At 38.5% G+C, this 27,335-nt stretch overlaps 1 protein-coding gene across 12 annotated transcripts in view; it reads left to right on the top strand.

Annotated features, from left to right (window-relative positions):
- The window catches only part of PTPRM (protein tyrosine phosphatase receptor type M), an 826,562-nt gene that overhangs the window by 346,806 nt on the left and 452,421 nt on the right, over positions 1 to 27,335 (top strand). For all 12 annotated transcript variants that reach the window (XM_003817914.7, XM_063597202.1, XM_055102562.3 and 9 more), the window contains exon 5: positions 12,120 to 12,235. In XM_003817914.7, the coding sequence (XP_003817962.2) occupies positions 12,120 to 12,235 (116 nt within the window). The remainder of the gene's footprint in view (positions 1 to 12,119; positions 12,236 to 27,335) is intronic.

Raw genomic sequence — 27,335 nt, 5'->3', positions numbered from 1 at the left:
AAACATGTTAAGAGAAATTTTCTGCTTCTATCACAGGAATTACTTGGCTTTTTTTGGACCTATAATCTCATTTGTATAAGAAGAAAACAATAATGTTTTTCTCACTGAGTAAATATAGGGATTACATTAGTTAATGTACATATAGAATTTATCACAATGCTTACCACATTCTAAGAATTTAATTAATGTTAGCTATTATTATTATTATTATTAGGCACTACATTGTGATAGACTTGCTAGAATTAGTTAGCTGCTAATGGTAAACCTCTAAATAGCTAAAATGATTGATATCCTAGATGGGGAAGTTTAGTTGTATGTCCATCGTTAAATTCCAAAAATGTTTGCAAAATATATTGGTTCTCAGTGTTAGAGTAAGCAGTACCAGGCTGTTCTTTTTGGCAGCAATTTGCTTCCTTGTTTGTGATGATATGTTACACAAATAGAGAGAAATATTAACTATTTTTATTCTGGTGGTTGGGCATGCATCCCGTACATTTCAACCTATGCCATTACATTAAAATGTAAGTTAAAGCAAAAGGGGGTTAGGACATAGTCCTCTTGTTCCACTTCAGTTTGCACTTTGATCTCACAAATTACTCTTCTCTGATTTTGTTGCTAGTATTTGTATGCAGACTTTGAAGAATCAATAATAATGAAACATCTACAAAACGATTTGTATCTTGGTCAATGATAATTCTTGGCTTTGGGATCAAAGGCTTATTTGAGATCAATTAATACATGAAAACCTCTATTCTTTCTTAGTAAGAAGCAACAGAATATGGAAGCGATGAGAGGATAGGAGGGTTGTACTAAGAACCTGTTTGTTATTCTTGGAAGATATTTAGTTTTTAAATCTCCTACAGGTTTTAGAAGAAAGCTGGCATAGCATTTTGAAAGGGTATCCAGGAGACAAGTGGGCCTATAAATTTGGAGAGAGAGAGAGAATGTTTCTTTTTGAATATGAGATAGATTGAAATTTCTATTCTAAAGGTGGTATACACCTGATGTTACAATTAAAGTAGTATGGCAAGATTCAGAGCATACAGCTCAGCATGGGATCTACACTTTTCTGGCTGTAGAGCTCTTTTTCTTGGGCTCTTTTCCAGGTTCCAGTGATAGATCAGTTATTTTAAATAGTAAGGAACATTTTTGTGGGCTAAGTATGAGGCACAGAGAACACCTTGGCTTCATCAACTTGTTTATTCTTTATATCAACACTGCGAAATAGGTACTTTTAAAAAATCTCTATTTTACAAATAAAAAAATTTTTTGAAGATTTAGGTTTAAGAATTTTTGCATATATTCAGAGATAGTAAAGGACTGAAGGAAGTATTGATGCTTGAACACAAATGTGCTGAAATCCAAATCTTAAAATAGTATCAGCCTTAAGCTGCTTGCCACCTGAAAATGGTTGTAGGATTTATAGCACTAAACAAGGGGAATCTAGGCATCTTAAAAGCTTGGAAGATTATATAAGCCTTTAATATTTACTGAAAAAATTTACACCATTAGCAGAAAGTTGACTTTCATGTTCTTGGAGAAATCTGATCTCACAGTCATTTTGTTAAGTGAAATAATTTAGAAACAGAAAAACAAAAACTACACGTTTTCACTTACAAGTGGGAGCTAAACAATGTGTATATATGGACATAAAAGAATAATAGACATTGGAGACCCTGAAAGGTGGGACGGGGAAAGAGGTGCGTGATGAGAAATTACCTATGGTGAATAATGTACACAGTTCAGGTGATGGGTACACTAAAAATCCAGACTTCATTGCTATGCAGTATATCCAAGGAACAAAACTGCACTTGGATCCCTTAAATCCATTAAGATACAAAACTTTAAAAGAAAGTGATATTCCAAAACTGGGCGTACCGTAGATGAACACACCTTTAGCAGAACCAGCGACAATTCTCATATTCACATTATTTTTTAACTCCTACGTTTGCTGATAGAGTGTATGCATTTTATAACTTTCTCAAGAAAGATTATAGAAGTTAGTACTTATTGTATTTTTTAAAATAAACAGCAGACATATACTTCTTACAGTTCTGGAGCCTGAAAGTCTGAGATCAGGGTGCCAACACGGTCAGGTTATGGTGAGGACCGTCTTCTGGGTTGCAGACTTCCATCTTTTTTGTTGTGTCCTCACGTGGCAGACAGAGGGGGAAAGAGCTGAGTCCTTTTCTTTTTTTAAAAAAATGTTATTTTATTTTAAATAATAACAAAATAAATCGACACATAATTGTACATATATATGAGGTATAGAATGATTTTTGAAACATGTATACGATGTATAATGATCAAGTCAGGGTTAATTAGCTTATCACCTCAAACATTTATCATTTTTTTGTGCTGGGAACATTCCATATCCTCTCTTCTATTAATAGGTATTTGCAAATATACCAGAAATTATTGTTAATTATAGTCACCCTACTGTACTGTAAAACACTGTAACTTTATTAATACTTATATCTAACTGTAATTTTGTTTTCATTAGCCAGCATCTCCTTGTCCCTCTACGCCCTACCTTTCCTATCCCTTAGTAACCACTCTTGACTTCTGAGATCAACTTTATGATCTCTCTTACATGAGTGAGAATGTGGTATTTGTCCTTCTGTGCCTGGCTTTTATCACTTAACATCATGTATGTACTCTAGGCACATCCATGCTGCAGCAAATGACAAGGTACTTTTGAAAAGGTGGTGAAAAAGCTCTTTCATACCCTGATGGTAAAAATGTGAATTGTTATAAGCTTTTATGGAAAGCAGTTTGACAATTTATGTCAAATGTCTTTTAAAATGTGTGTTTTAAAAATTATCTTTGGCCAGGCGCGGTGGCTCACGCCTGTAATCCCAGCACTTTGGGAGGCCAAGGCAGGCAGATCACGAGGTCAGGAGATCGCGACCATCCTGGCTAACACAGTGAAACCCCATATCTACTAAAAATACAAAAAACAATTAGCCAGGTGTGGTGGCAGGCGCCTGTGGTCCCAGCTACTCAGGAGGCTGAGGCAGGAGAATGGCGCAAACCCGGGAGGCGGAGGTTGCAGTGAGCCCAGCTCGCGCCACTGCACTCCAGCCTGGGCGACAGAATGAGACTCTGTCTAAAAAAAATATACTTTTTTATTGATACATAATATAAGTGCATATTTGGGGGTACATGTGATAATTTAATACATGTATACAATTTGTAAAAATGGAAGCAGTGTAACTGGGATATCCATCACCTTAACTATTGTCTTTATGCTAGAAAAATTTGAATTGTTACTGTCTTCTAGATATTTTGAAATATACAGTAGATTTTGCAAACTGTGGTCACCGTGTTGATCTTAAAGCACTAAGTTTTATTTCTAATAAGTGTATATTTGTACCCATTAATCAACTGCTCTTAATTCTGCACCCGCACTCCCCCTATCCATCCCAGCCTTTGGTAACCATTAATCTACTCTCTATCTTCATGAGATCCACTATTTTAGCTCCAACATAAGAGTGAGAATATGTTCTATTTGTTTTTCTGTGCTTGGCTTATTTCACTTAACATAAGGCCTTCCAGTAGCATCCTTGTTGCTGCAAATGACAGGATTTCATGCTTTTTTGTGGCTGAATAATATTCCATAATGTAATATGAGATATTGTGTTCTTGTGTGTTTGTGTTTGTGTGTGTGTGTATTACATTTTCTTTATTTACTTATTTATTGATGGACACTTAGGATGACTCCATATTTTGGCAATTATGAATAGTGCTGCAATAAACATAGGAGTGCAGATATCTTTTTGATATATTGATTTCCTTTCTTTTGGATATATACCAAGTAGTGGAATTGCTGGATCTTATGGTAGTTCTATGTTTAGTTTTTTTGAGAAACCTCAATGCAGTTTTTCATAGGGGCTGTACTAATTTATATTCCCACCAACTCTGTACAAGGGTTCCCCTTTCTCCACATGCTCACCAGTATCCGTTACTCCCTGTCATTTTGATAAAAGCCATCGTAAGTGGAGTAATGTGATAGCTCATTTTTGTTTTGACTTGCATTTCTCTGATGATTAGTGAGGCTGAACTTTTTTTTTCCTGTACCTGTTGGCAATTTTCATGTCTTATGAGAAAATTAATTAGAGGCTCTTACTTAACAACAGAATGGGTCAAGCAGAGGAAAGAATCAGTGAATCTGAAGACAGCTACTTGAATGTCCAGTTTTAAATTGGACTATTTGTATTTTTGCTTGAGTTATTTGAGCTTCTTGTATATTCTGATGATTAGTCCTCTGTCAAATGGATAGTTTGCAAATATTTTCTCCCATTCCATGGGCTCCCTTCACTTTGTTGATTGTTTCCTTTGCTGTGTAGAAGCTTTTTAGCTTAATGTAGTCCCATTTGTCTGTTTTTGTTTTGGTTGCTCTTGAGGTCTTACACAAAAATTCTTTGCCCAGACCAATGTTCTGGAATGTTTCACCAGTGTTTTCTTTTAGTAGTTTCATAGCTTCAGGTCCTAGATTTAAATCTTTGGGTCTATTTTGATTTGACTTCTGTAGATGTCGAAACAGAGGAGGCTAGTTTCCTTTTTCTGCATATTGTTCTCCTGTTTTCCCAGCAGCAGTTATTGAAGAGACTGTCCTTTCTTCATTGTATACTCTTAGCACCTTTGTCAAAGACAAGTTGGCTACAAATGCATAGATTTATTACTGGGTTCTCTGTTCTGTTGCATTGATCTATGTGTCTGTTTTTATGCTGGTACCATGCTATTTTGGTTACTAAAGCTTTATACTACATTTTGAAATCAGGTAGTATGATGCCTCCAGCTTTTTTCTTTTTGCTCAGGCTTGCTTTGGCTATTTGGAATATTTTCTGGTTCCATATAAATTTTAGCATTATATTTTCTATTTCTGTTAAGAATGGCATTGATATTTTGATAGGGATTCCATTGAATTTGTAATTTTTGAGTAGTATTGTCATTTTAAAAATTATTGAAACAAATCATAACAGAAACACAACATACCTAAACCTATGGGATTTTCCTCTTAATTTCTTCGATTGGTTGTTCACTAGCATGTTTTTAAATTTCCACGTGTTTGCGTATTTACTGAGGTTCCTTTTGTTACTGATTTCTAGTTTTATTCCATTGAGGTCAGAAAAGATACTTCATATTATTTCTACTTTTTAAAATTTGTTGAGACCTGTTTTCTGGCCTAAGATCTGTTCTGGATAATTTTGTATGTACTAATGAAAAGAAAGTGTATTCCATAGCATTTGGGTGAAATGTTCTATAGACGTCAGTTATGACTATTTGGTGTAGCGTGTAGTTTAACTTTAATGTTTCTTTGTTGACTTTCTGTCTGAATGATTGGTCTGTTGATGTTCCCGCTATGACTGTATTACAGTTTATCTCTCTCTTTAGATCTATGTTTGCTTTATATACTTGGGAGCTCTGGTGTTGGGTGTATAATATTTATAATTGTTTTATCCTCTTAACCAATCCCTTTATCATTATATAATTACCATTTTTGTTTTTACAGTCTTTGATTTGCACCCTATTTTATCTGAAATAAACATAGATACTCCTCCTCTTTTTTGTTTTCTAGTTAGATGGAGTATCTTTTTCTACCCACTTCATTTTTTCTTACCTATGTGAGTGCCTTTATAGTTGAGGTGGATTTCTTGTAGGAAGAATTTAATTGTGTCTTGGTTTTTTATATGTTCAGCCTCTCTATGCCTTTTAATTGGATAATTTGCTCCATTTACATTCAATGTCATTATTAAGTAAAGACTTACTACTGCCATTTTGTTGCTTAATTTCTGGTTGTTTTGTAGCTCTTTCTAACTTTCTTACTACTTTGTAGTTAAATGATTTTCTCTGGTCACGTGTTTTAATTTGTTGTTTTTTATATGTGATGAATCTATTATAGGTTTTTGCATTGTTGTTACAATTAGGCTTATAAAACATATCTTATAGATATAAGTTATCTTAAAGAGATGACAACTTATCTTTGATGACAAATAAAAGGACAGAAAAATGAAAAAAATGCTTTTATGCTTTAACTCCATCCCTCTCACATTTTGAATTTATGTTGTTTCAATTTGCATATTTTTATATTGCCTATCTCTTAACAGGTTGCCATACCTATTACTGTTTTTGATAGATTTGTCTTTTGGGCTTCATAATAGTTATGAATAGATTGCACACCACAGCTACAGTGTTAGAATATTCTGGATTTGTCTGTATATTAATATTATCAGTGGGTTTTATATACTTTTACATGTTTTCTTGTTGCACATTAGTGTTTTTTTCCTTTCAGATTGAAGAATTCCCTTTAGCCTTTCATGTAAGATAGATCTAATAGTGATGAATTTTCTCAACTTTTGTTTGTCTGGGAAAGACTTTATCTGACCTTTATTTTTCTGTGGATAGCTTTAGTGGCTGCAGTATTCTTGGATGGCAATTTTAAAAAAATTTCCACACTTTGAAAATGTCTTCTTATACACTCCTGTTTTCATTGAGTTCTGTTGCCATATGAACCCTGATTCCTTTATATGTTATTTGCTTCTTTTCTCTTGCTACTTTTAGGATACTCTCTTTGTCTTTGACCTTTGAGAGTCTAATCATTATATCTTTTGGGGTAGCCTTATTTGAGTTGAATCTGTTCGGTGTTCTCTGAACTTTCTGTCCCTGGATATTTATCTCTTTCATGTTTTGGAAAGTTTTCTGTAATAGGTAAGCTTTTTGCCCCTTGCTGTTGCTCAACTACCTCTTGAGCACCAATAATTCTTAATTTGATATTTTGAGGTATTTTTCAGTATTTTGTAGATAATCTTTTTCCTTTTCATTTTTTTCTTTTTGCCTCTCTGGCTGTAAATTTTCAAATAGCTGTCTTCAAATTCACTGATTGTTTCCTCTGCTTGACCCATTCTGTTGTTAAGAGCCTCTAATGAATTTTTTTTTTTTTTTTTTTGAGACAGAGTCTTGCTCTGTCGCCCAGGCTGGAGTGCAGTGGCGCAATCTTGGCTCACTGCAAGCTTTGCCTCCCGGGTACATGCCATTCTCCTGCCTCAGCCTCCTGAGTAGCTGGGACTACAGGTGGCTGCCACCACGCCCATCTAATTTTTTGTATTTTTAATAGAGACAGGGTTTCACTGTGTTAGCCAGGATGGTCTCTAACTCCTGGCCTCATGATCTGCCCTCCTCGGCCTCTCAAAGTGCTGGGATTACAGGCGTGCATCACCGCACCCAGCCTCTAATGAATTTTTTAATTCAGCAAATGTATTTCTTAGTTTCAAGATTTCTGTTTTTTTTTTTGTTTGTTTGTTTCTCTGATAAGTTTCTGAATTGCTTTTCTGTGGCTTCTTAGAGATCAGTGAATTTCCTTAAAATGGCTATTTTGAGTTTTTGGTTATAAAGTTTACATATCACCATCTTGTTCAAGTCAGTCACTGGTTCCTTGCTTTGTCCATTTGTAGAAGCTGTGGTTCCTCATTTGTTTTTGTTTCTTGTGGATGTATGTCTATGTCTTTGCATTGAAGGGTTGGTTATTTATTCCAGTCTTCCCAGTCTGGCTTGTTTTGTTTTTTATTGGACATTTTTGCTTAGAGCTTCTTTGTAATTTACCTGTTGATTTCCCTTTTTTTCCTCTGCTAGGTTACTGCCTAATTTTTGGCACTAGATGACACCTTAAGCCAAAGTTTGCCTCAGTTATGGTAAACAATGAGAGTGCTACTTTCCCTGAATTTGGGAGGTCCCAAAAGGGATATACCAGTAGTGTGGGAAGGCTGGCTAAGGGTTTGTGCAGAAAGGATGAACAATTCTCCTACAGTGAGGTGCTGCTTAACAGCCACTCTGATTTGGTATCCCTTTGGCCAAGTTACAGAGAAAGTTTCTAATGCTGGGGTGGCAGTCCTGCTGCCCCATACCTTTTTCTCTGTCCTTAGGGATATTTCTCCCTTCAGGCACTTTCGATGCTTCCATTGGGTTGGGGAAGGGACAGATTTCCTGCCAGGCAATCCACAATAGTGGGGAAATTGTTTACCCACTTTGACCTCATTTTTTCCAATGTAGAAATTATGAGTCAGAGGAAATTTTCCGGATGCTTTCTGCTGGGCAGATTGGGGGTTGGGGTTTCACAGATATTGAAGTCTGGTTTTCTTCCATCTGCTCAGAAATTTTTCATGTCTCTGGCTCCTGGAATAGTCTCATCCTCATATTTGAGTTCTTGGGTATTGCTGGTGATAATCTCTGTGCTGTATATTTATTTATTTTTTGTGGAAGTGAGTGAAGCCAACTTGCTTCTATGCCACCATTTCAGAACTGGCAAAAATGCATGTATTTTTTAATTAGTAATTTCTAATAGTTTAACTTATGAAAAAAAGGTTTTAATTATGAAAACTTTTATCTTAGCATTATATGTAGTGGAAACAAACCTCAGTGTTCAATAATGGGGGATGTTTCAGTAAACTTGTTTATGTATGATATGTATTAGGGTTTCTTAACCTTGGTGCTATTGAGATTTTGGCACCCGCTAATTTTTTGTTGTGGGGGCTATCCTGCACATTTTAGCAGTGTCTCTAGCCTCTGCTTTCTAGGTGCCAATAGCACTGCCTTTTAGTAGCATAATTCTGCTGCGATACACCAGGAGTCATTACTGAAAATATTTAACAACCCTTCAGCACAGGCTCAGAACTGACCAGCTTAACTGAGCGGGGTAAAATTTAGAATAGTGGCCACAAGTGCAATACCCCTTTAACCCAAGTTATCCTGAGAAATGGCTACATACCCAGACACCTTGTGTTAGAGACCTAGCTTGCTGTAGTAACCTGTAGCTGGGGGAGAGCAGGATTAGGTGTCTGGGAAATCCACTGGAGAGACCAGCACCAGGGAGAGAAGCTGTTGTTCTGAGTGTGCCAGATAACTTCAGCCTTTAACACTCCACAGGGAGATGGAAGGCGGGGGTTGGTCAACATGTGGAATGAGGCTTCAAGGCATTGTCCTGAGATATTATTGGAAGGAAAACTTTTCCTTTTCTGATTTGGGTCCAGTGGTTGGGGACCTGCAGATTAACTGACAAGAGACAGATTAATTGAAGAAAAGACAAAGTTTATTTTCACAGGCCAGAGTTCCCAGCAATGGAAAACTCACTAAATAACCAGAGATAAAGGTTTATATTCTAAATTTAACAACAGATTGGGGAGTGGTTTTAGGGCTTCAGTGGGAAAATGTAGAAAGTTCTATCAGGCTTTTTGATGGTAATGGCAACAGGCAGTTTGTCTACCTGGGAGCTGAATTAGACAACTCCCTTACAGGGGAGTTAATGGCAACTATTTTTTCTGGGAAAGCTCTGTTTTAGTCAACTACTTGAAGTTCAGATAAGATTTCTTTCTGCATCTTCTTTTGCTCAAATGTTTTCGCTTTAAAATAATCTGTATACCAACTCTGGGGATCTGAATGGGTCCCCATATTTTCCCTATGTAGAAGTTCCTTCAAAAAAAGAAAGTGGGTTGATTGCTGCACAGAGACATTTGTGTTATAAATTGCAAGGTAGGAGATCTATAAAAGAGAGCGAATTTAGATTAGAACAAGGAAACAAAAAGAAACCAAAGAATAATGGTTGGAGCAAACTATAAACTCAGATTCTGAGTCCAGAAGGCAGCCAGTTGTGATTTCCGGGTGTTGGATTTGAAGCGTCTTCAGTGATGATAGTAGTGTCACAGCCACGGTTACTCCCTGGAGCAGAATGTGGAAGAGGCAGGTATTCCAGTGGGCTTTCTGAGTGGCCCACACAGTGGTGGTGATTAATCTTTTGAAGTTTTATCAAGTCATCCAGCTTCAGCTTGCACAGCTTTGGGAGTATGCTTAGAATTATTTCATTGGGGATTTTTTTTTTAATGTTTCCAGTTAATGACACATGTACTAAAATAGATTTATTAGAAGAAATTTGTTTAAATTTCCTTGACAAGAAAACAGCTTTTGGCTTCTAATATATTCCTATTAATTGAGTTAAATCTTAAAATTCTTAGTGAACTCTATTCATGTTGGGGACTTGTGGTGTAGGTAAACCTAAAATTATAATGATTATAAAGTTTTTTATATGGTAACATTTCATTAGTATCAGATGAGAGTGAGAGAGTAGAATTCTACAGAAATTGAAATCTAAAATGAACAGTCTTTAAGGATAGGTGTGTGGTTTTAATAATTTTAAGTAATATGAATTTAATGATGATAATGAGTATCTGGTGTGTGTGAGGCAATAACATCAAGTTCTGTTGCATCAAGCGCTGTGGCCGTTGTGATATGAGAAGGCCTAACCACAAGGTGAGCGAATCTACAGAAGCTTCATGGAAGGAACAGCATTTGAGAAATGCCTTGAAAATTCCCGCAGGCAGACCCAGGGGAGCCACTGCAAGTGGGATGAAGAGATAAGGAAAGGCACAGATGGTGGGAAGACTGGGGAGAGGCACTGTGGCTTCGTAAACCGAGCCTGGTGTTTGGAACTGGATATACTGGAGTTTGTTCTTTTTCTTACACTTACTAGCCGAGTACCCATAAGTGTTCCCCATCTTGGAAATGGAGAAAATATCTCCCTCACAGAACATTTGTGAGTACTCAATGGAAAAGTTTCTGGCACATAAGTACCCAATAAAGGTTACCTTGTTCCATTTTCTAAAAACAATGGGTCTTTGACTTTTTCAGGAACAAAGACTAAAAGAGAAATTCATTTAGGGACTTTTTACAGAGATCTTTTAAAAACACATAATTATGTTATTCTTGAGCAAGGGGTAATTTGATTAAGTCAGTGAAAAGCAGAGATCATAGAGTTGTATGTTAATATATTAGTATTAAGAAACAATGGTCCATGGTTATATTGCTTTGTTGGAAGTTATTTAGAACATTTTGCATGCTGAGCATCATGAATACTTTGTCTGAATTATTAGTGGCCTCCAAATTAATAATGGGGCTTTCCTGTGTGTTTTTGACATTAAATTAAGTTTTTCTTTGTTCTTTGTTCTGAAGTAGTAACTCAACTTCCATTCCTAATTACGTTCTGCCCAGGCTAATATGAGCACTAGTTTGTAATCTTTTGCTACCCAGTAGTGGGGCACCCTTTTTTGAAGCTGCCTAGACATGGCTAAAGACACATTTGCAGTGGGGAAAAGCTGGCAAGACATGACAGATGTATTCTAGTTATTATCCAGATTTATCTGTCTCTCCCAGAAAGTATGATCATCCTCTTTGCTTCCCACCTCTTCTGTGGGAAGCACTCTGCTGTGCCCGCCCTTCCCGCTTTGTTACTCTTTCACTCTATCATTGTTATAATAAGGGAATGTTTTCCTAAAAGTAGAATTTTCATAAAATTTAAGTCCTGACTTACCATCCTAGTTCCTGGACACCTGTTTTCAGTGTGATGCAGAAATTGGCCTGTGCTTCTCATACCAAATAGAATAATCCTTTATTTAAACAGCTGTCCCATATGGACAATGTACATTACGAGACAATGGTGTTCACCATTTGGAATCCTTCTTTGTTCTTGAATTGGAAATAAGAATCAGCAAACATTGCCATGCTATGGCAGTCTCAGCATCATTTCACAGAGTGTGTCTAAAGGAGTAGTATTTTTGGTAGCTGAAAAATATTACATAAGTAATGCTGCATACCAGTTAGTTGTATTAAAATATATGTTATGTACAGCTGTGTACTTGGCTTGAAAAGCTTCCTTGACAACATCATTTAACTTCTTACTGTTCTTTTCATGTTGCTGGTATAAATATCTAATATGTTTTTGTTCAAAACATCAATTAGGTTTCAGTATAATCTTTATTAATACAGATCTGTTATTACAAGAAGACTGCTGAGCTATGATAATTTGCACAGCAGGAACAATAAAATATCTCCTTTCTGTTTCATTCTATTCCAGAATGCTTGGCTTTTTGTTATTCTTTTACACAACATACCAAAACCTTTTATGATTTTTTAAAAATTATAGTTAAATCTTTAAAGCTCATATAAGCAAAAGCATTATTTTTTTCCCAAGGTGAACAAAATTGAAAGGCCAAAAATTTCAGATAGATTGAAGAAGACATATATTAGTTACAAATCTCCACTTTTAATATCTTTCATTCTTTTTCTTTATGTAGCCAGGACTCCTCACTTCCTGCGGATTCAGAATGTGGAAGTTAATGCTGGCCAGTTTGCTACCTTCCAGTGCAATGCCATCGGCAGGACCGTGGCAGGAGACAGGCTCTGGTTACAGGTACAGTAACTCATTTTCATCAGTTGATGAGAGTCCAGCGGGAAGAATACACTCCCCCTGGAGGAGGAACCCAGAGAAACAGACTCAGGTCCTAGTGTAAGAGTTTCCTTCTTTGTTAATAAGTAGCCAGATTACTTAGTAATCTATAAAAGCTAATTATTTTTGTTTAAACACCTTTTGTGAATTTCTTTTTTTTTTCCTTTGCTTATGCTTAGTCATCTTGCTTGGAAGATCTGATTGTCAAATTACTTATATGGCAGTTTATTAAATTACAAAATATAGCACTCTTCTCCTAAGTCTTCCTCTTGAGAAAAATCTAAAGAGTCTCTTTCTCTCTCTCTCTCTCTTACACACATACACACTACAGAACACTTCATAGGCCTTTTTGTCATTTGAATTTCCAAGCTGTAAGCTTAAACTTAGAAATTAATAATACATATTTTACTTTTGAGCTTTTAAATTATATTTTTTTGGTGTAGTGATCAATTGTGTGACTTGTTTTGTAATTATTCAAATTCCACCATATGTGTTTTGCATGGCAGAGGGTTGCGTGGATACATCCATGCTCTCAGGAATCCTGACAGAATGAGTGGGAGTAAATTGCCTGTCCCTTCTAACCAGAATGCCACCCACTTCTTTAAGCTCTAGGTTTGGGGTTTCCCCTGCCTTGGTATTCTCCAGTTGCATTCTTGTTTCTTCCTTTTAAGCATTAATCTGGAGGCTGCTCATTTTTCATCTTGAGTGGTGTTGATTTTTTGTCCTTATCTTTCCGTGTTTTGTGTGGGTTTTTTTTTAAAGTATTATCTATTTTTAGTTTGCTACTGAGTTGAACTGTCCTTCAGGTTTTAACCCTTCTGTGTAAGCGGTTGTGCTCCACACTGGCTTCCGCTCCATCATGTGTGCTGGCCTTGTCTCTGCACGTGCCATCTCTCCACCTCCTGTCATGCCTCACAGTGTAATTATGATTGTGATGGGAGACTTCGTGTGACACTCTGTAATTTTTAAATCCTTCATTCCTTTTAATCACTGCAATGTAAATCAGTAGTCATTTGTTTTGTTTTGTGTTTGTCTTAGAGACAGGGTTTCTCTCTGTTGCCCAGGATGCGATAGAGTGGTACCATCTCACTCAACCTCCTGGGATCAAGTGATCCTCCTGCCTCAGCCTCCCAAGTAGCTGGTACAACAGGCACATGCCACCATGCTTGAGTAATTATTTTGTCATTTTTATAGGGATGGATTCTCCCTTGTTGCCCAGTCTGGTCTCAAACTCCTAGCCTCAAGTGATCCTCCTGCCTTGGCCTCCTAAAGTGCTGGGATTACAGGTGTGAGCCACTGCACCCAGCCCCATAGTATTTTTATTCTTCTCTTTCTGGGGAAAATGGGAGACATTTGAGTGTGTGTCCCAAGATTAATCAGCAATGCATTGTCAGATGGGAAATGCATTCTGGAGAGGCTTCTTGTTGTTTTCTCTGCCAGGATGTTCCACCCCTCTGCCCAGTGTCACTCTATTTTTTCATACCCTACTGTCCCTTTTAGAGACTTTGCTGGCCAGGAAGTGTATGCAGAGGATTATATTGTATATTCCAAGTTCATCTTTACTTTCTTCTTTGTCTGTAAAAGTTTTGTAACTGCTAACTTAAGAGTTTTTTGCTGCTTGTGAAAACTGTCCTCAGTATTCAAAATTTTTTTCTCTTTTTAACCTACATCCCAATTGTTTTAAACTCTTGATGTTAAAATTCAGAATTGTTTTCTCAGATAATGGCTATTTGGTATTAAACACAATCAAGATTGGCCATCTGTGGTAATTAATGATGAGACAAACATCTTCTATTGACATTTTCCACTGAGTATTAAGCACCTTTTAAAAATGAAACTATTTGTTCCTTTGATTTATCTCTAGAAATCTTAATTATTTGTGGAAAAATACATTTTGCTCCTAATATTTATGATATTACTTGAGAGAATACAATATAAATACTATATTAAGTCTAGAGAATACAATATAAATACTATATTAAGTCTAAGCTCTCGCCTTAACAGAGTCATCGTAGATATTCCCAAGAATTTAAGGTTTGTTGAGGACATGATTTGCTCTTTTTATTTTTGCAAATGTCCTGGACTTGGTGTGCTCCTGCTTAAACTTGAGCACTTATTTGGGTTGGGAATCTTTCACTACTTCCTACACTTCCAGGAACTTTGTTTTAGAGATAATTTGTCATGTGGTATGGAGAAAGCTACTTACAATTTTGGGGTTTGAGAAACAAAGGGTCTAAATGCAAAGTTCTCAGCCCTGACTCTACTATAGAACAACTTGGAAGGGTTTTGTTTTGTTTTGGTTTGTTTTTTTTCACAAATGTCTTGTCTATTTCCAGATTCTCATTTAGTTGGTCTAGGGTGGGGCCCAGCGTGCAATGTTTTATTAAAGACTCTCCAAGTGATTCCAGTGTGCACCCAGGGTTGGAAATTACTAGTGTGAAGCAAAATACAACACACATTCCAAATCAGGAAAGAAAGAAGGCAGACATAACGTATAACTGGTACCTGTATTCAGTTGCCTCAGTTTGACCCCAACGTTTAATTTTCCATGTACTGATCTTTGAATTTTTTATCATTAGATTTGAATGATAGTGTTGGTAGTTGTTTTCACAGTCGGTCCCTTAATGCCTTTCTTTTTCTCTTGCTGAGTCTTTTCTGATCCCTCTTGTCTTCAGTGACCATTTATTGCCCTGCAGCTTTCTACACTGCACTGTCAAGAAGGAGATGACACAGATAGAACTGTTGTGACTTTGAGCTTTTTACTGAAACTTACTTTATCCTGGAATCAGGACACTATTTGGTTAGTGAATCTTTGTGATGTTAGAATAATTTTACTGTTAAATAGTTTATTTTCCCTGGTTGGGTAGGCATTTTGTGGGGAAATATTTATTTTATTAATAGCTTATGAAATAAGACCCGTGTCCTTCACCTGCAAGGGTGGTTTTTATTAATCTATATGTGTACAAAGCAGTTTCCAGTAGTGATGAAGGTTTTCAGCAGATGCTGGTTTTGCACAGCCCTTCCTGCCCTCTTGCCCAGGACCCCTCACTCCCCCTTGAACATTTTCTCAGGCCATTCTTTAGAGGTTGTGAAGACATGTAAACCTTTCGTCATGGACCAGGTCTTTCTAATCTAGAGTTGTAATACACTAACACCTGTCTGCGTGTAAACTCATTTGGGTCCTCAAAATAATCCTGAGATCCAGGCAGAAAATTGAAGAAAAGAACTTATTTTTAGTTTTTTCTGTGATTCGAATCTCTCTCAAGAGTGAGTCAATATTTAGAAATTAATAATACATCTTTGTTTGGGGGTACATTGGTGTTTTTGAATATAATCATTTACAATATTTTTTTGAGACAGGGTCTCACTCTGTCACCTAGGCTGGAGTGCAGTGGCATGATCTCGGCTCACTGCAGCCTCGACCACCTGGGCTTAGATGATCCTCCCACCTCAGCCTCCTGGGTAGCTGGGACTACAGGTGTGCACCACCACGCCTGGCTAATTTTTTGTATTTTTTGTAGAAACAAGTTTTCACCATGTTGCCTAGGCTGGTCTCAAACTCATGGGCTCAAGCAATCCACCTGCCTCAGCCTCCCAAAGTGCTAGGATTACAGACGTGAGCCACCATGCCCGACCTATTTACAATAATTTTTACTACTTGTGTTGCAGTCTTTTGAGGCCCACAATAGGTATTCTGCACAAAGTTTCATGGTTGTATCCCATGGTAGTTTATCTGTTTTGTAGGAGAGGAGTTGGAAGTTTAGGATTGTCCTGGGTCACAAAGAAAAATGACATAGCTGGCAATAATACAACTCTGTTTATTTACTTTTATTTCACCTTTAAGTAATTCCACTCTACTATACCGTCTTGTTGAATTTGGAAGGTAGATGAATAGGCATTATGCACTTACGCTTTGATAGAAGAATTTGGGTGTGACCAATATTACATCGTTAATATCAAGATGCCATCCTGACCGTGGAGAATAATGCTTATATGTATTACATGTCATATTGATCCATACCTGTGAAAATGGCCAAGGTTTTGATTTTTTTAAATATAGATTAAATATAACCCTTGTCAGAGTCTTTCACAATAACGTAACATAAATAAATCTGATGATGACACTAATGAAGAAATGTTTATGATTAACAGATGTGTCCCATCTGTTTATATTTTCTTAGTCTCATCTGTGGACCACACAGGTTATGTTGCCAAGTGGGATTGTTTTCTCTAGAACACTGAACAATAGAATAAGACCCAGTGTGTGAGCGCATCCATTGTTACAGCTACAAAATACTTTAAAAAATTTTCCAGACAGTAGGAAGACAACATCTGTAGAACTCTTTTCTTGTATCGAAAAACCTATATGCAATGCAGTTCTTGAAGATACTTGTGATATGTTATCGGATATGGCAATCTATTCATATAAACATGGACTGCAACAGTGTGAGATACTAAAATTAAGTGTATTTATGGAAATCATTCAAGCACCCAAAATATTACTGTAATTTTTGCTATCAACTTTCCGATCACTTTTTGAGCCCACATTTTGAAAATATCTCAGAGTCTGTATACATATACTGTGTGTATGTGTGTGTATATATATATAACACTGAAAAGAGAAAATGGAATTTGAGATTTTCTTTTTATACTTTCTGTACACTTTTATACTTTTGAAAGTACTTTCCTGGCTGGGTGCAGTGGCTCACGCCTGTAATCCCAGCACTTTGAGAGGGCGAGGCGGGTGGATCATGAGATCAGATCGAGACCATCCTGGCCAACACTGTGAAACCCTGTCTCTACTGAAAATACAAAATTTAGCTGGGTGTGGTGGCACGTGCCTGTAGTTCCAGCTACTCAGGAGGCTGAGGCAGGAGAATCACTTGAACCCAGAAGACGGAGGTTGCAGTGAGCCGAGGTCGTGCCACTGCACTCCATCTCAAAAAAAATAAATAAAAATAAATAAATAATTTTTGTTTGCTGATGGGAAACTTCTGATGTTGTATATTTTTTATGTAGTCACTGACCTTTAAGCTATGTATGGTTGTATTAAAACCTTTATTGTTCTTTCTTCAGTATTCCAAATATTATTTGCCTACATTTGCTTGTTTCTCTCAGGACTTTCTATTTATAATACTTTCCAGTAAATGAAGGTGACAACCAAAGCTAGCTAGTGTTTATGTACCTATAGATGACTCATGCACGTGCAGTTACAAGACCTGTGGCATGGGGGCCACTGCCTTCCTCTTCCCCTGCCTGGGGTCCCATTTTGGTGTTTTTGTAACTTCTGCTCTTTAATTCATTTCTTGTAATCGTTGTAGAGGTTCCTGCATTCCTTACTCTTGTTAGCAACCACATCACATTCAGAGTGGGTGGGAAATACAAAGGTTCTGCCTCCAGGACAAAGAGCAGAAGACGGAGGTGGGGAGGAGCGATGTCTTTTCAACAAAGGATGAACAGATCTTTGATCGGGCTAGGGGTTGAGGTGTGCATGTTGAGTGAATAGCAGTTGGCAGTGGAAACCTGGAAAATAACCCCTTTCTCTTCACAGACATTAGAGGTCCATACCATTTTTAAATATCTTACTTTTTAAAATTACACAATTATGTAACCTCTGAATTTGGAGCAATCTTCAAATTAAATTCCTAATTTTATTGATGAGAAAACAGAAGCCCAGAAAATGTAGGAAACTTTAGTGCAGTTGTATGTCCTGTTTTTATGTTTATTATAGGTAACTCCATTTTATTATTGAAAGTCAGTTTTCTATGTCTAATATTTTTATGCTGTATATATATGTACATGTTTATACTTACGTATAAGTATTGTTATTTATTTACAAATGCATGAATTTTTTCTCTTGGACATTTTTCTTCACTGAGTGATCTTGCATCTCAAATATTAGCCTTTTAACCTGATAGTCTCAGATTTACTGTGATTTACCTGTGTTAAATTTAGAACCTTAAAATCCATCACAGCACAATATAATTGAGAGTTTTACTGTTTTGCAAGCAGAGTTTGGCATTTATTATAAGTAATGCACCAGAATAGCCTTTTAAAATGATTCCATAATATGCATTAGTTTATACAAATAGAAAAGGAAATCAGATGATGTTCCTGTAAAGTACAGTAGTCCCCTCTTATCCGAGATTTTCACATTCCATGGTTTCTGTTACCTGTGGTCGATGAAAATGTGGTCCGAATATGTCGAATGGAAAATTCCAGGGATAAACAATTCGTAAGTTTTAAATTGCGCACCATTCTGAGGAGCACAGTGAAAAGTTACTGTGACCCACCCTGTCCCACTGAGGACACGAATCATCCCTTTGTCCACCAAATCCCACTACCCACCCAGTAGTTACTAAGGAGGTGTCTTGGTTATCAGATAGGCTGTCTCAGGATCACAGTGCTTATGTCTAAGTCACCCTTCCTTTACTTAACCATTGCCCCAAAGCACAGGAGTAGTGATGATGGCAATTTGGATTTGGCCAAAGAGAAGGCATAAAGGGTGCTTCCTTCAAGTGAAAAGGTGAAAGTGCTCAACCTAATAAGGAAAGAAAAAAATTGTATGCACTGCTTGCTAAGATCTGCAGTAAGAAAGAATCTTCTATACTTCAAATTGTGAAGAAGGAAAAAGAAATTCATTCTAGTTTTGCTGTTGTACCCCACACTGCAAAAGTTTACAGCCACAGTGCATGGTAAATGCTTAGTTAAGATATACAAGGAGGCATTAAGTTTGTGTGTGCAAGACATGACAGAAGCTATCCATGGTTTCAGGCATCCACTAGGTGTCTTGAAATGTATCTCCCATGGAACAGGGGGGACTGCTATACTGTTAAAAACACTGGCACAACCGAGCACCTAGACTAGTGCTTGTCACATAGCAAAATGCTCAGTGAATACCTACTAATGCACGGGGCTTACTGGCTACCCAAACAAATCGTGTAGCTCCTTCAGGTGAGCATCAAAAGTAGATTTGTAGTTATAGCAGGAAAACAAGCACAGAGGAAATCGTTTCTCTCTGGGATGATTGCTTTAGGCCTACAGTTCCTGTTCAGAGGATGGTCTTTGATGAGAGGAACAATTCATAGAATGTAGTGGTGCCTCTGCTGCTTCAGGCTATATAGCAAATATCATGCAGAGTTACAAAAACTGATTAATAAAAACAGGCATATGTTGGAGTAATTTTAGAAGCAAATATGGTCAATATATCATCTTTCCTAAATCTTCATTTCTTGTACCCTTTGCCTAGGTTTTCTTATTCTGTCATAAAACTTCTGTCCTAATTCTTCCTGTAAAAACTTTCTTGCCATGGCATCCACATTAAACGTTATAGACATACACCTTTATTTTTTTCCATGATCCCCATGAACATAAGAAATATACCTTTAATAAGGATATTCCATTTGAGTTTGCACAATGGCAACACCTGTGTCATAGTAATAGATGAATTAAACCTACGCCATCCACCTTTTGTAAAGAATGTAATTGCATTTGAGCTCTTCCTTTGAGGAGTTTAATTTTCTTAAAAAAACTTACTTAGAATTAACAGTTTTTTAGCTGTTGGCCTAGAGATTGATATATTTTTTTTTCTTTTGAGAGTTTGACATATAATTCCACCAAGCTGGGTATGAGCTACGCAATCGTGAAAAAAGTATGTTTCTCCAGTCTAATAAATTGCTCACATTTTGTTTTTGAGCTCAGATAATTTTAAAACTTTTTCTGAGAGAAAAGAGGGAAACCTTGAGATTTTTATAACCTACAACGATTTTAATGGGAACAGTTTCACTGATCTACCATAGAATTTGGCTTTTGAATGAATAAATTAAAAATTATATGAATAGTGTTTATATTACTGACTTCAGCAGGTGTGTTTGAAATAAAGTAATTGCAACTACATTTACTGAACACTGCTATGTGCTAGTTACTCTGGTAGGTGATGTTCAGGCATTTTTTTCATTGATCCCTACAAGAATTTTATTATATGTCCATTTATAGAAGAAGCGGCTGAGGCTTCTTCTTTAATGACTTTTCCAATGGTGCATTGCTAATCACAAGAGCTCGGATTTGAACCCAGGCCGTCTATGTTGTATCGTAACCATAATGCATGTTTGGTACTGCAGAAAAAGACATAGATAGTTCCTCATGAATTCATAAGTATCATGTAATTTAAATGATAGCATTGATCAGAATGTACAATTAAAGTTGTTTTTGTATGTATGCGATGTTGCCTTGGCTTTCGTGTTATGGATATATGCTTTTGGTCAACCTTTCTAGGTGGCTTTTAGTTTCATTTGTTGATTATAAGGAAAAAAATCACAACTGTATTTCAGAACAATTTTGTTATTATGTATAAAAGCCACAAAATGATATGAAAAGAAGTAAAATTATGGTTCCCTTCACAAGCTTAACTTGGGTATTTTATGCCATATATATTAAAGCAGAAATTTAACATCACTTAGCATTCCAGAAAATACTAGAAATGCATAAAGGAGAACTGTCTTTAGTTGCTATGGGAACCATTTGCTCTAAAAAATTTTGAGTAGTTAAAATCACATCCATTATTGTTTTAGTCAGTTAAATATCTATATCTATATTTATATAATATACTGAACAATCAGACTGAAGCTACTGAAAACCTTTAGGCGTATACCTTATGTTTTAACTTAATATGATTTTGGATTACCTTTATTTAAAAATAAACATTTCTTTTATATTGATGAAACAGTATAACATGTCTAGGGATACTCTAGAAGAAATTAATTAATAATTTTTCCTTTGTGATATTACCTAACTCAGCCAAAAAAAGATGTAAGCAACAGGTGCTGTAGGATGTGGCAGGAACAGGTAGGGCAGTAGAGAGCCCCTTCCTCCATAGCAACCTTGAGGTCTCCTGGCCTCGACTTGAAATTGGACTTTTTATTTTTATTTTTTTCTTTCCAGCTTTTACTTTAGGTCAGAGGGTACACATGCAGGTTTGTTACATGGGTAGATTTTGTGTTGCTGGGGTTTGGTGTACAAGTGGTTTTGTCACCCAGGTGGCGAACATAATACCTGTTAGGTAGTTTTTTGACCCTCACCTTCCTCCCACCCTCCACCCTAAAGTAGACCCTGTGTCTGAAATTGGACTTTTAAAACTACTGGTCAGGTTATGTCAGTCTGGAGGGCAGAAGAGAAGGAAGGGCATCACCACTAATCTTAAGGTCTGCTTCCTTTGGCCCTACAAACCATACATTCTGGGAAAGCCTTCTTTCTTCTTTTATTATATTCAGCGGAAGGTTCACTTGCTCTTCTTGCTTCCAAGTATCTGAGGCTATCCCATGAGAAAGGAAGACAGAGATGGCCATGGTTGGGGCTGCCTGCTTCATGGGGCCGGCGGGAACTGGGAACAGGTAGAAGCCCCACCCACTGCTGAGCTGGCAGGGCAGGAACCTCATGCTCCCTGAGCACAGCTACGGCTGCCCAGCCATGGCTGCAGACCCAGCATCCCTGTGCTCTTAGAGGCTGGGAGCAGGCAGGAGCCCTGCCCTCCCAGGTGCAGCTGCAGCTACCCAGCCACGGCTGTGGACCTGGGCATCTTTGCACTCTCAGGGACCCAGGAAGACACCCCTGCACCTGCAGGCTTCAAAGTACCTGCTTCCACTGCCTGGCCTCTCCCTGTTCCCAGTGCCCGCTTCAATCTTGGACCAAAGTTGAGGCCAAACCCAGGTGCTGTCGCAACCCAGCCAGGTGTGTGTGCACCCAGGGCAGCACTGACATGCCAGCCCCCTGCTGCCTCAGCCCCTTCCTGACTTTAGGCACTGACAAGCATGGGAGGAAGGCTGAGGGGGTGTTGAGGGCAGTTTGGCACTGGCCTGCAGGTGCCCCTCAGCATGAACAGCCTGAGTACCATGAACAGGAGGCAGACAGGCTCCAGGGCAGATGGGGGAGTTCCCCGGTGAAGTCCCACCTTCAAGCCAGGGAAGGCCTGAAGCCTGGGAGCTGTCAGTCCTGCAGTTCGGGAGTGGGAAATTATCGTGCTTTTTTGATGCCCACCCATGGCCACCCATGAACCTGTCAGCACACACTTCCTCCCCTCTGAAGCCCATGAAATCCATGGACTCAGCCAGACTCGAGCACTCAGGCCAACCTGCCTGGAGAGAGAAGCTGCCCACTCCAGGGTCTCCTCTCTGCTGAGAGCTGAGCACTTGACTGGATGACCTGCCTGCGTAGAGGAGCTACCCACTCAAGGGTCTCCTCTCTGCTGAGTGCTAAACACTTGTTGGGACACCCTCACTGTGGAGCAAAGCTGACCACTATGGGTTTCCTTTGCGCTATTCTGTCATTCAGTAAAGCTCCTGTTCACCTTACTCACCCTCCACTTGTCTGCATACCTCATTCTTCCTAGACACAGGACAAGAACTCGGGACCCACCAAATGACAGGGCTGCAAGGGCTATAACACAAGCAGGGCTGAAACATGCTCCTTGCTCACCACGTTGTGGGTGACAAGAAAGAGAGAAGGAGAGAAGACCTACAGCCCTTCAGGGATCCCAGACCTAGAAGCTCCCTGAGCCAGGGCTGTGACACCCTCTTCGTGGCTCTGCAGTTCCTGGTGTCTGAAGTTTCTGGGTGCCACCACGTTCCCCATTGCCAGCCTTGGAAGCTTCTTGCAGGGAGCTGGTGCCCATGCTGGCACCTGGAGCTGCCCATCCCACCACAGCCAGTGTGCCTGGCTGTGCTCAGTGGCCAGATCCCATGCTCGCTCACTCCCACACCCCTCACCTCTCCCCACTTGCCCTTGGCAGGCATGGAATCCAGGCCGGTAGTGTCAGCCGAGTGCAGCCTGCCAGGCCAAGTGGGCCCACTGGGCCCGAGCAAAACTCAGGTAAAGGTGCCACTGGCCACAGAGGTTTCTGGCTGGCGAAGCAACACCCCAAGGATCCCATAACATTATCAGCCATTGATGATCATTGCCTTGGTTCATTAATTCATTAGGAGTTGCAGAATGGTCTAGGTCTATCAGTCACTTACTGTCATCACCTAAAAGTGACCAAGGTAGTTATAATTATTGTCATCATCAGCATTGTCGTCATCAGCTTGTGTGTTTGAACACATTTGATGTGTTTCAGTCCATTGCGCTTAATATCTTTATTGCTGCTCATGTCTTCCCCAGCCTTCCAGTGGGGCTTACTCCGCATGGGTGACTCCTGTCCTGGTCCATTTCAGGGAGCTTCTTTGCTTTCTGGTGTGATGACATATTCTAGGTGTATATTTTCCATTTTCTACTTCAGACCTAGAATTGGCCATTTTTCCAGGGAATCCTGGTTGTTTTTCTGTGGGAAATGGCCATTAGAAATTACAATCTGAACATAGAGATGCTCATTACTACTTTATTTATTTTATTGTTTATTGTTTTTGGATCTTCTCATTGGAGAGAGCTAAGATATCTTGGTATGCACACATACACACATTTAAAGACAAACTGTGCCCTGAGTGCATACTGACAATTCCTATGCAAATTCAAAACTGTAGGGATTTTAACCTCCTTTATCTTACATCTTTATCCTCTTTCAACTATGTTTTCAGAAGAGTTGTATATTTTAAGGCATATTGACTAAGGAAAAGTGACGTTATTAACCAGCCGTGTGAATGACTAGCCTGGCCTTTTAGATCATGTTTGAGAGGTAGCACAAGCACTGCCACTCTCCCCATACTAGAGTGCTATAAATACAGTTTAAAAGTGAACTGGCTTGAGACCTAGTTTTGCAAAGGTTTGAACCTTTAAATATATGAAAAAATGTTCGTCATTGTTGGGCTCCTTAGTTTGATTTGGCCAAGTTAACCCAGTTAACAGTTGGGATATTTGATTTTAAGACCACAGAACTTCTAATTTTGCTGGCATTTCTAGTTACTGCATTTATTAGGTATATTCTATATTATTTGGATTAACTTCTAGATAAAATTTAAATACAGGCTTATTAAATGATGTTATTCAGCTATTATGAATATATCACAAAATGAACTATGTCTAAATAACAAAATGAAGCTCTAAATTTCCATAATCAAATTCTTCTTGAATATACCAATAATAATAGGATATAACTTTGGATATCTGTATATTATTTTGGCTATCTGTATATTCATTAGCCAACTTAACGTGTGCTTGTCAATATATATTGCTAGCATATGATGATACAAGTCAGAATTTTTAGTTTTAGTACAGTACTCCAAATTGATAAATATTTGGGTTAACTTGGTTGTGGTCTAGAAATCAAAGGTCAACACTATGTTAATTATTAAAATCAAACTTATGGGCTGTATAAAGGTAGATTCTTCTTTGAGATGTTCGATTAATACAGGATTTAGCTTGCATAAGATATTTCAAACAAAATTACTCCAGGCCCTGCTGATGTTATTAGTGATGTCAGTGGTAAGAATTTCAATCAATATCTTACAAATGGGCATATTTGAAAGTTGGATAATACAGACTATTTTCACTATTGAAGAAATGAAAGTGCCATTTAATCCCCACCTGTATGAGGAAGGGGGACTGGCTCAGAGCTCCCTGACGCCTGTGTACTCAGAGCAGCTCCAAAATGCCTGAGATTGATTAATTTGCTGCAAGTGCTGCTAACTTCCCAGACCTCAATTTCTTTCAATCATTGCTCTGATTATTGCAAAACTATTTCTGAAAGACTTAATATGTATCTTTTGCTGGTAAATTACTGCTCATTTAGAAGTCCTAGAGTTAGTCCATTGCGTAGAGAAGGTTGTAAGTCTAATTTAAATAACTATCAGTACTTTATTCTAGCCTGCTCAAATTGAAATACATGCACATTTGAAGATACTCTTGCTTTTATAAAGAGCTGTATTTAACCCGGTCAGATATCTCCTCTCAGGCATCATCATTATGGTTATTTCACTAAGTGGACAAAAGATGGGTCAGTGATTTATTTAACAACCCAGGACATTCGGTCGCTGTGCTTTGCATGGTGTCTGAGGTTTTTGTTCCCAACAACTGTGTCCTAGGCTGTCTCTCCCAGTGAACTCTCATATGATAAAGAACAGTGCGATGCCCATCCTTCATCATTTTTTATGGTCCTTCTGTCACGCTATTAAGAATGTAGAGTGCCCGTGCTTGACGGGGCTGCCTGTTTCTTATTCTGAAAATGGGGCAAAATGTGGCTGACAATTTTGCTGTGTCTACCTGATGTATATTTTCACAATTTTGTTTTGCTGTGGGTTTCTAGATGCTCAGTGGTACCTGAGGTTCTGAACACACTGACCTCTTCAGGTGTCACTGTCATGGGGAAAGGACAGTAGGGGCAGACTCTCATGCCTGTCTGCACCTGACTTGCAGCAAAGGGATTGGGGCTGGCCATCACTCCCCACACTTCACAGTTTAATTCCAGCCTAGGGAATGGAATCTGGGGACCAAAAGACATCTTAAAATCAATTAATTTAGTCACTTGTTCAATGCCTGAATCACTTTTAATATCACCACCAGTCCTCCCTAGGATGTACAAGGCATGGTTTATATGTTAAAGTTAGAGCAATAAAAATCAGGCAAGGATCCCTGCCTTCATGGGACTTGTATTCTAGTAGGGGAGATAGAGAGCAACTATGATAAGTAAGAGAATTATGCAGCATGTTAGGAAGGGGTCAGTGGCACTCATAAAGGAACAGCTAGGTGGTGCCAAGTAGGAGCATGTTTCAGTTTGGAATTTAGGCGTCAGGTTAGGCCTCAGTGAAGTATTTGAGCAGTCCCTGGAAGGAGATGGAGTTGGCTCTGGGGGATGGGTGGGAAGCATTCTAGGAGGAGGAAGAGGTCTCAAGGAAGGAGGAAGCCTGGTCTGGAAAGAACAGCCAGGAGTCCACATGGTGGGGCTGAGTCAGCCGGCACAGTGGTGCGGCCATGGCACAGTGGGACTGGGAGTGCCTGAGGATGGGAGGACTGGGTGTGTGCCTTCTCGGTGGTCATTCTTAGTACCTTAGCCTGTACTCCAAAATCTATAATCAGAAAGTTTCCATATCTAATTTGGTAGCAAAACCTCCCCATTTTTGTAATTCATTTGGTGACCAAACCTGACCTGAATGGATGTGAAGCTATTTAGGGTTTCTGTTTTTTCCTCCTTAAAGTCAATATTCCTAGGTTTGGATGCAGAAATGTCAAAACCTAGGAATTATGGGGTGCTGTCTCAGACTTTCCTTGGGGTGTCAAAGAATATGCAGTGCAGATGCCTTTATGAAATAAAATAAAAAATCTGAATTCTGAACCACATTTTACTGCGAGGATTTCAAATAAGTAAGTACTGGTGACTTTTACTAGTATCCTGTGGCCCAGACATTCACGTCCCATTCCTGTTTTATGTGCCTGTCCTTTTCATGCTGGAAGATGGTTGTCCTCTCCCCCTCGTTCTCAGCCAGCTGTGTTAATGACTAGCCTGGTCTCCGGCTCCTCCCCTTCTTCAGTTCCCTAACTGTGGGCCAGGGGATTTATTCACTGTCTAGCCCACAGTCCTCTGAACAAGTCTGCTTCTCTTATGCTCTGCCGAAAGCCTGAGGCTCCAAATGGAATGCTGTGTGCTGGGACAGGGACAAGAGGGACCATCTCTCCAGATACTTCATTAATACAACTGAAAATCGAATTAGGATTTTAGACAAAAACCTGCTCCACAATTGTTATGTATGTTTTAATGATGAAGATGATGCTAAATCAGAACTCTATCCACTTAACAAAGTCTGATTTTACAGGGAAGCATCAGATGCACATTTATTTTTATTGATGTTTATCTTGTTTTAATTTATTGTTTGGCTTTGTAGATATCTTTTTCCATCCCTTTTTGTTAATTTATGTGCTCATATATTGTCACCTGTTCATTTGAGAAGCACATCTATGACTATCAAAGAAAGGAATAAACTTGTTGGGAGAAGTCAGGGATGAGGAAATAGCCTTGTGCCAAGGCACCAGAAACAGACGTCAGCGTTGGTGCCAACGAGCAGCTGCGACTCTGGTCGCTTGCATGTTTCTAGTCCACCTGATCTTCCTGGCAGTTAGCCCATCTTGTTCTCCTTGTGTCCACAGA

Source organism: Pan paniscus, chromosome 17 (genome assembly GCF_029289425.2).
Source record: "Pan paniscus chromosome 17, NHGRI_mPanPan1-v2.0_pri, whole genome shotgun sequence".
Classification (NCBI taxonomy): Eukaryota; Metazoa; Chordata; class Mammalia; order Primates; family Hominidae; genus Pan; species Pan paniscus.
The sequence above is the reverse complement of the archived record's forward strand: the minus strand, read 5'-3'. Positions and strand labels throughout refer to the sequence as shown.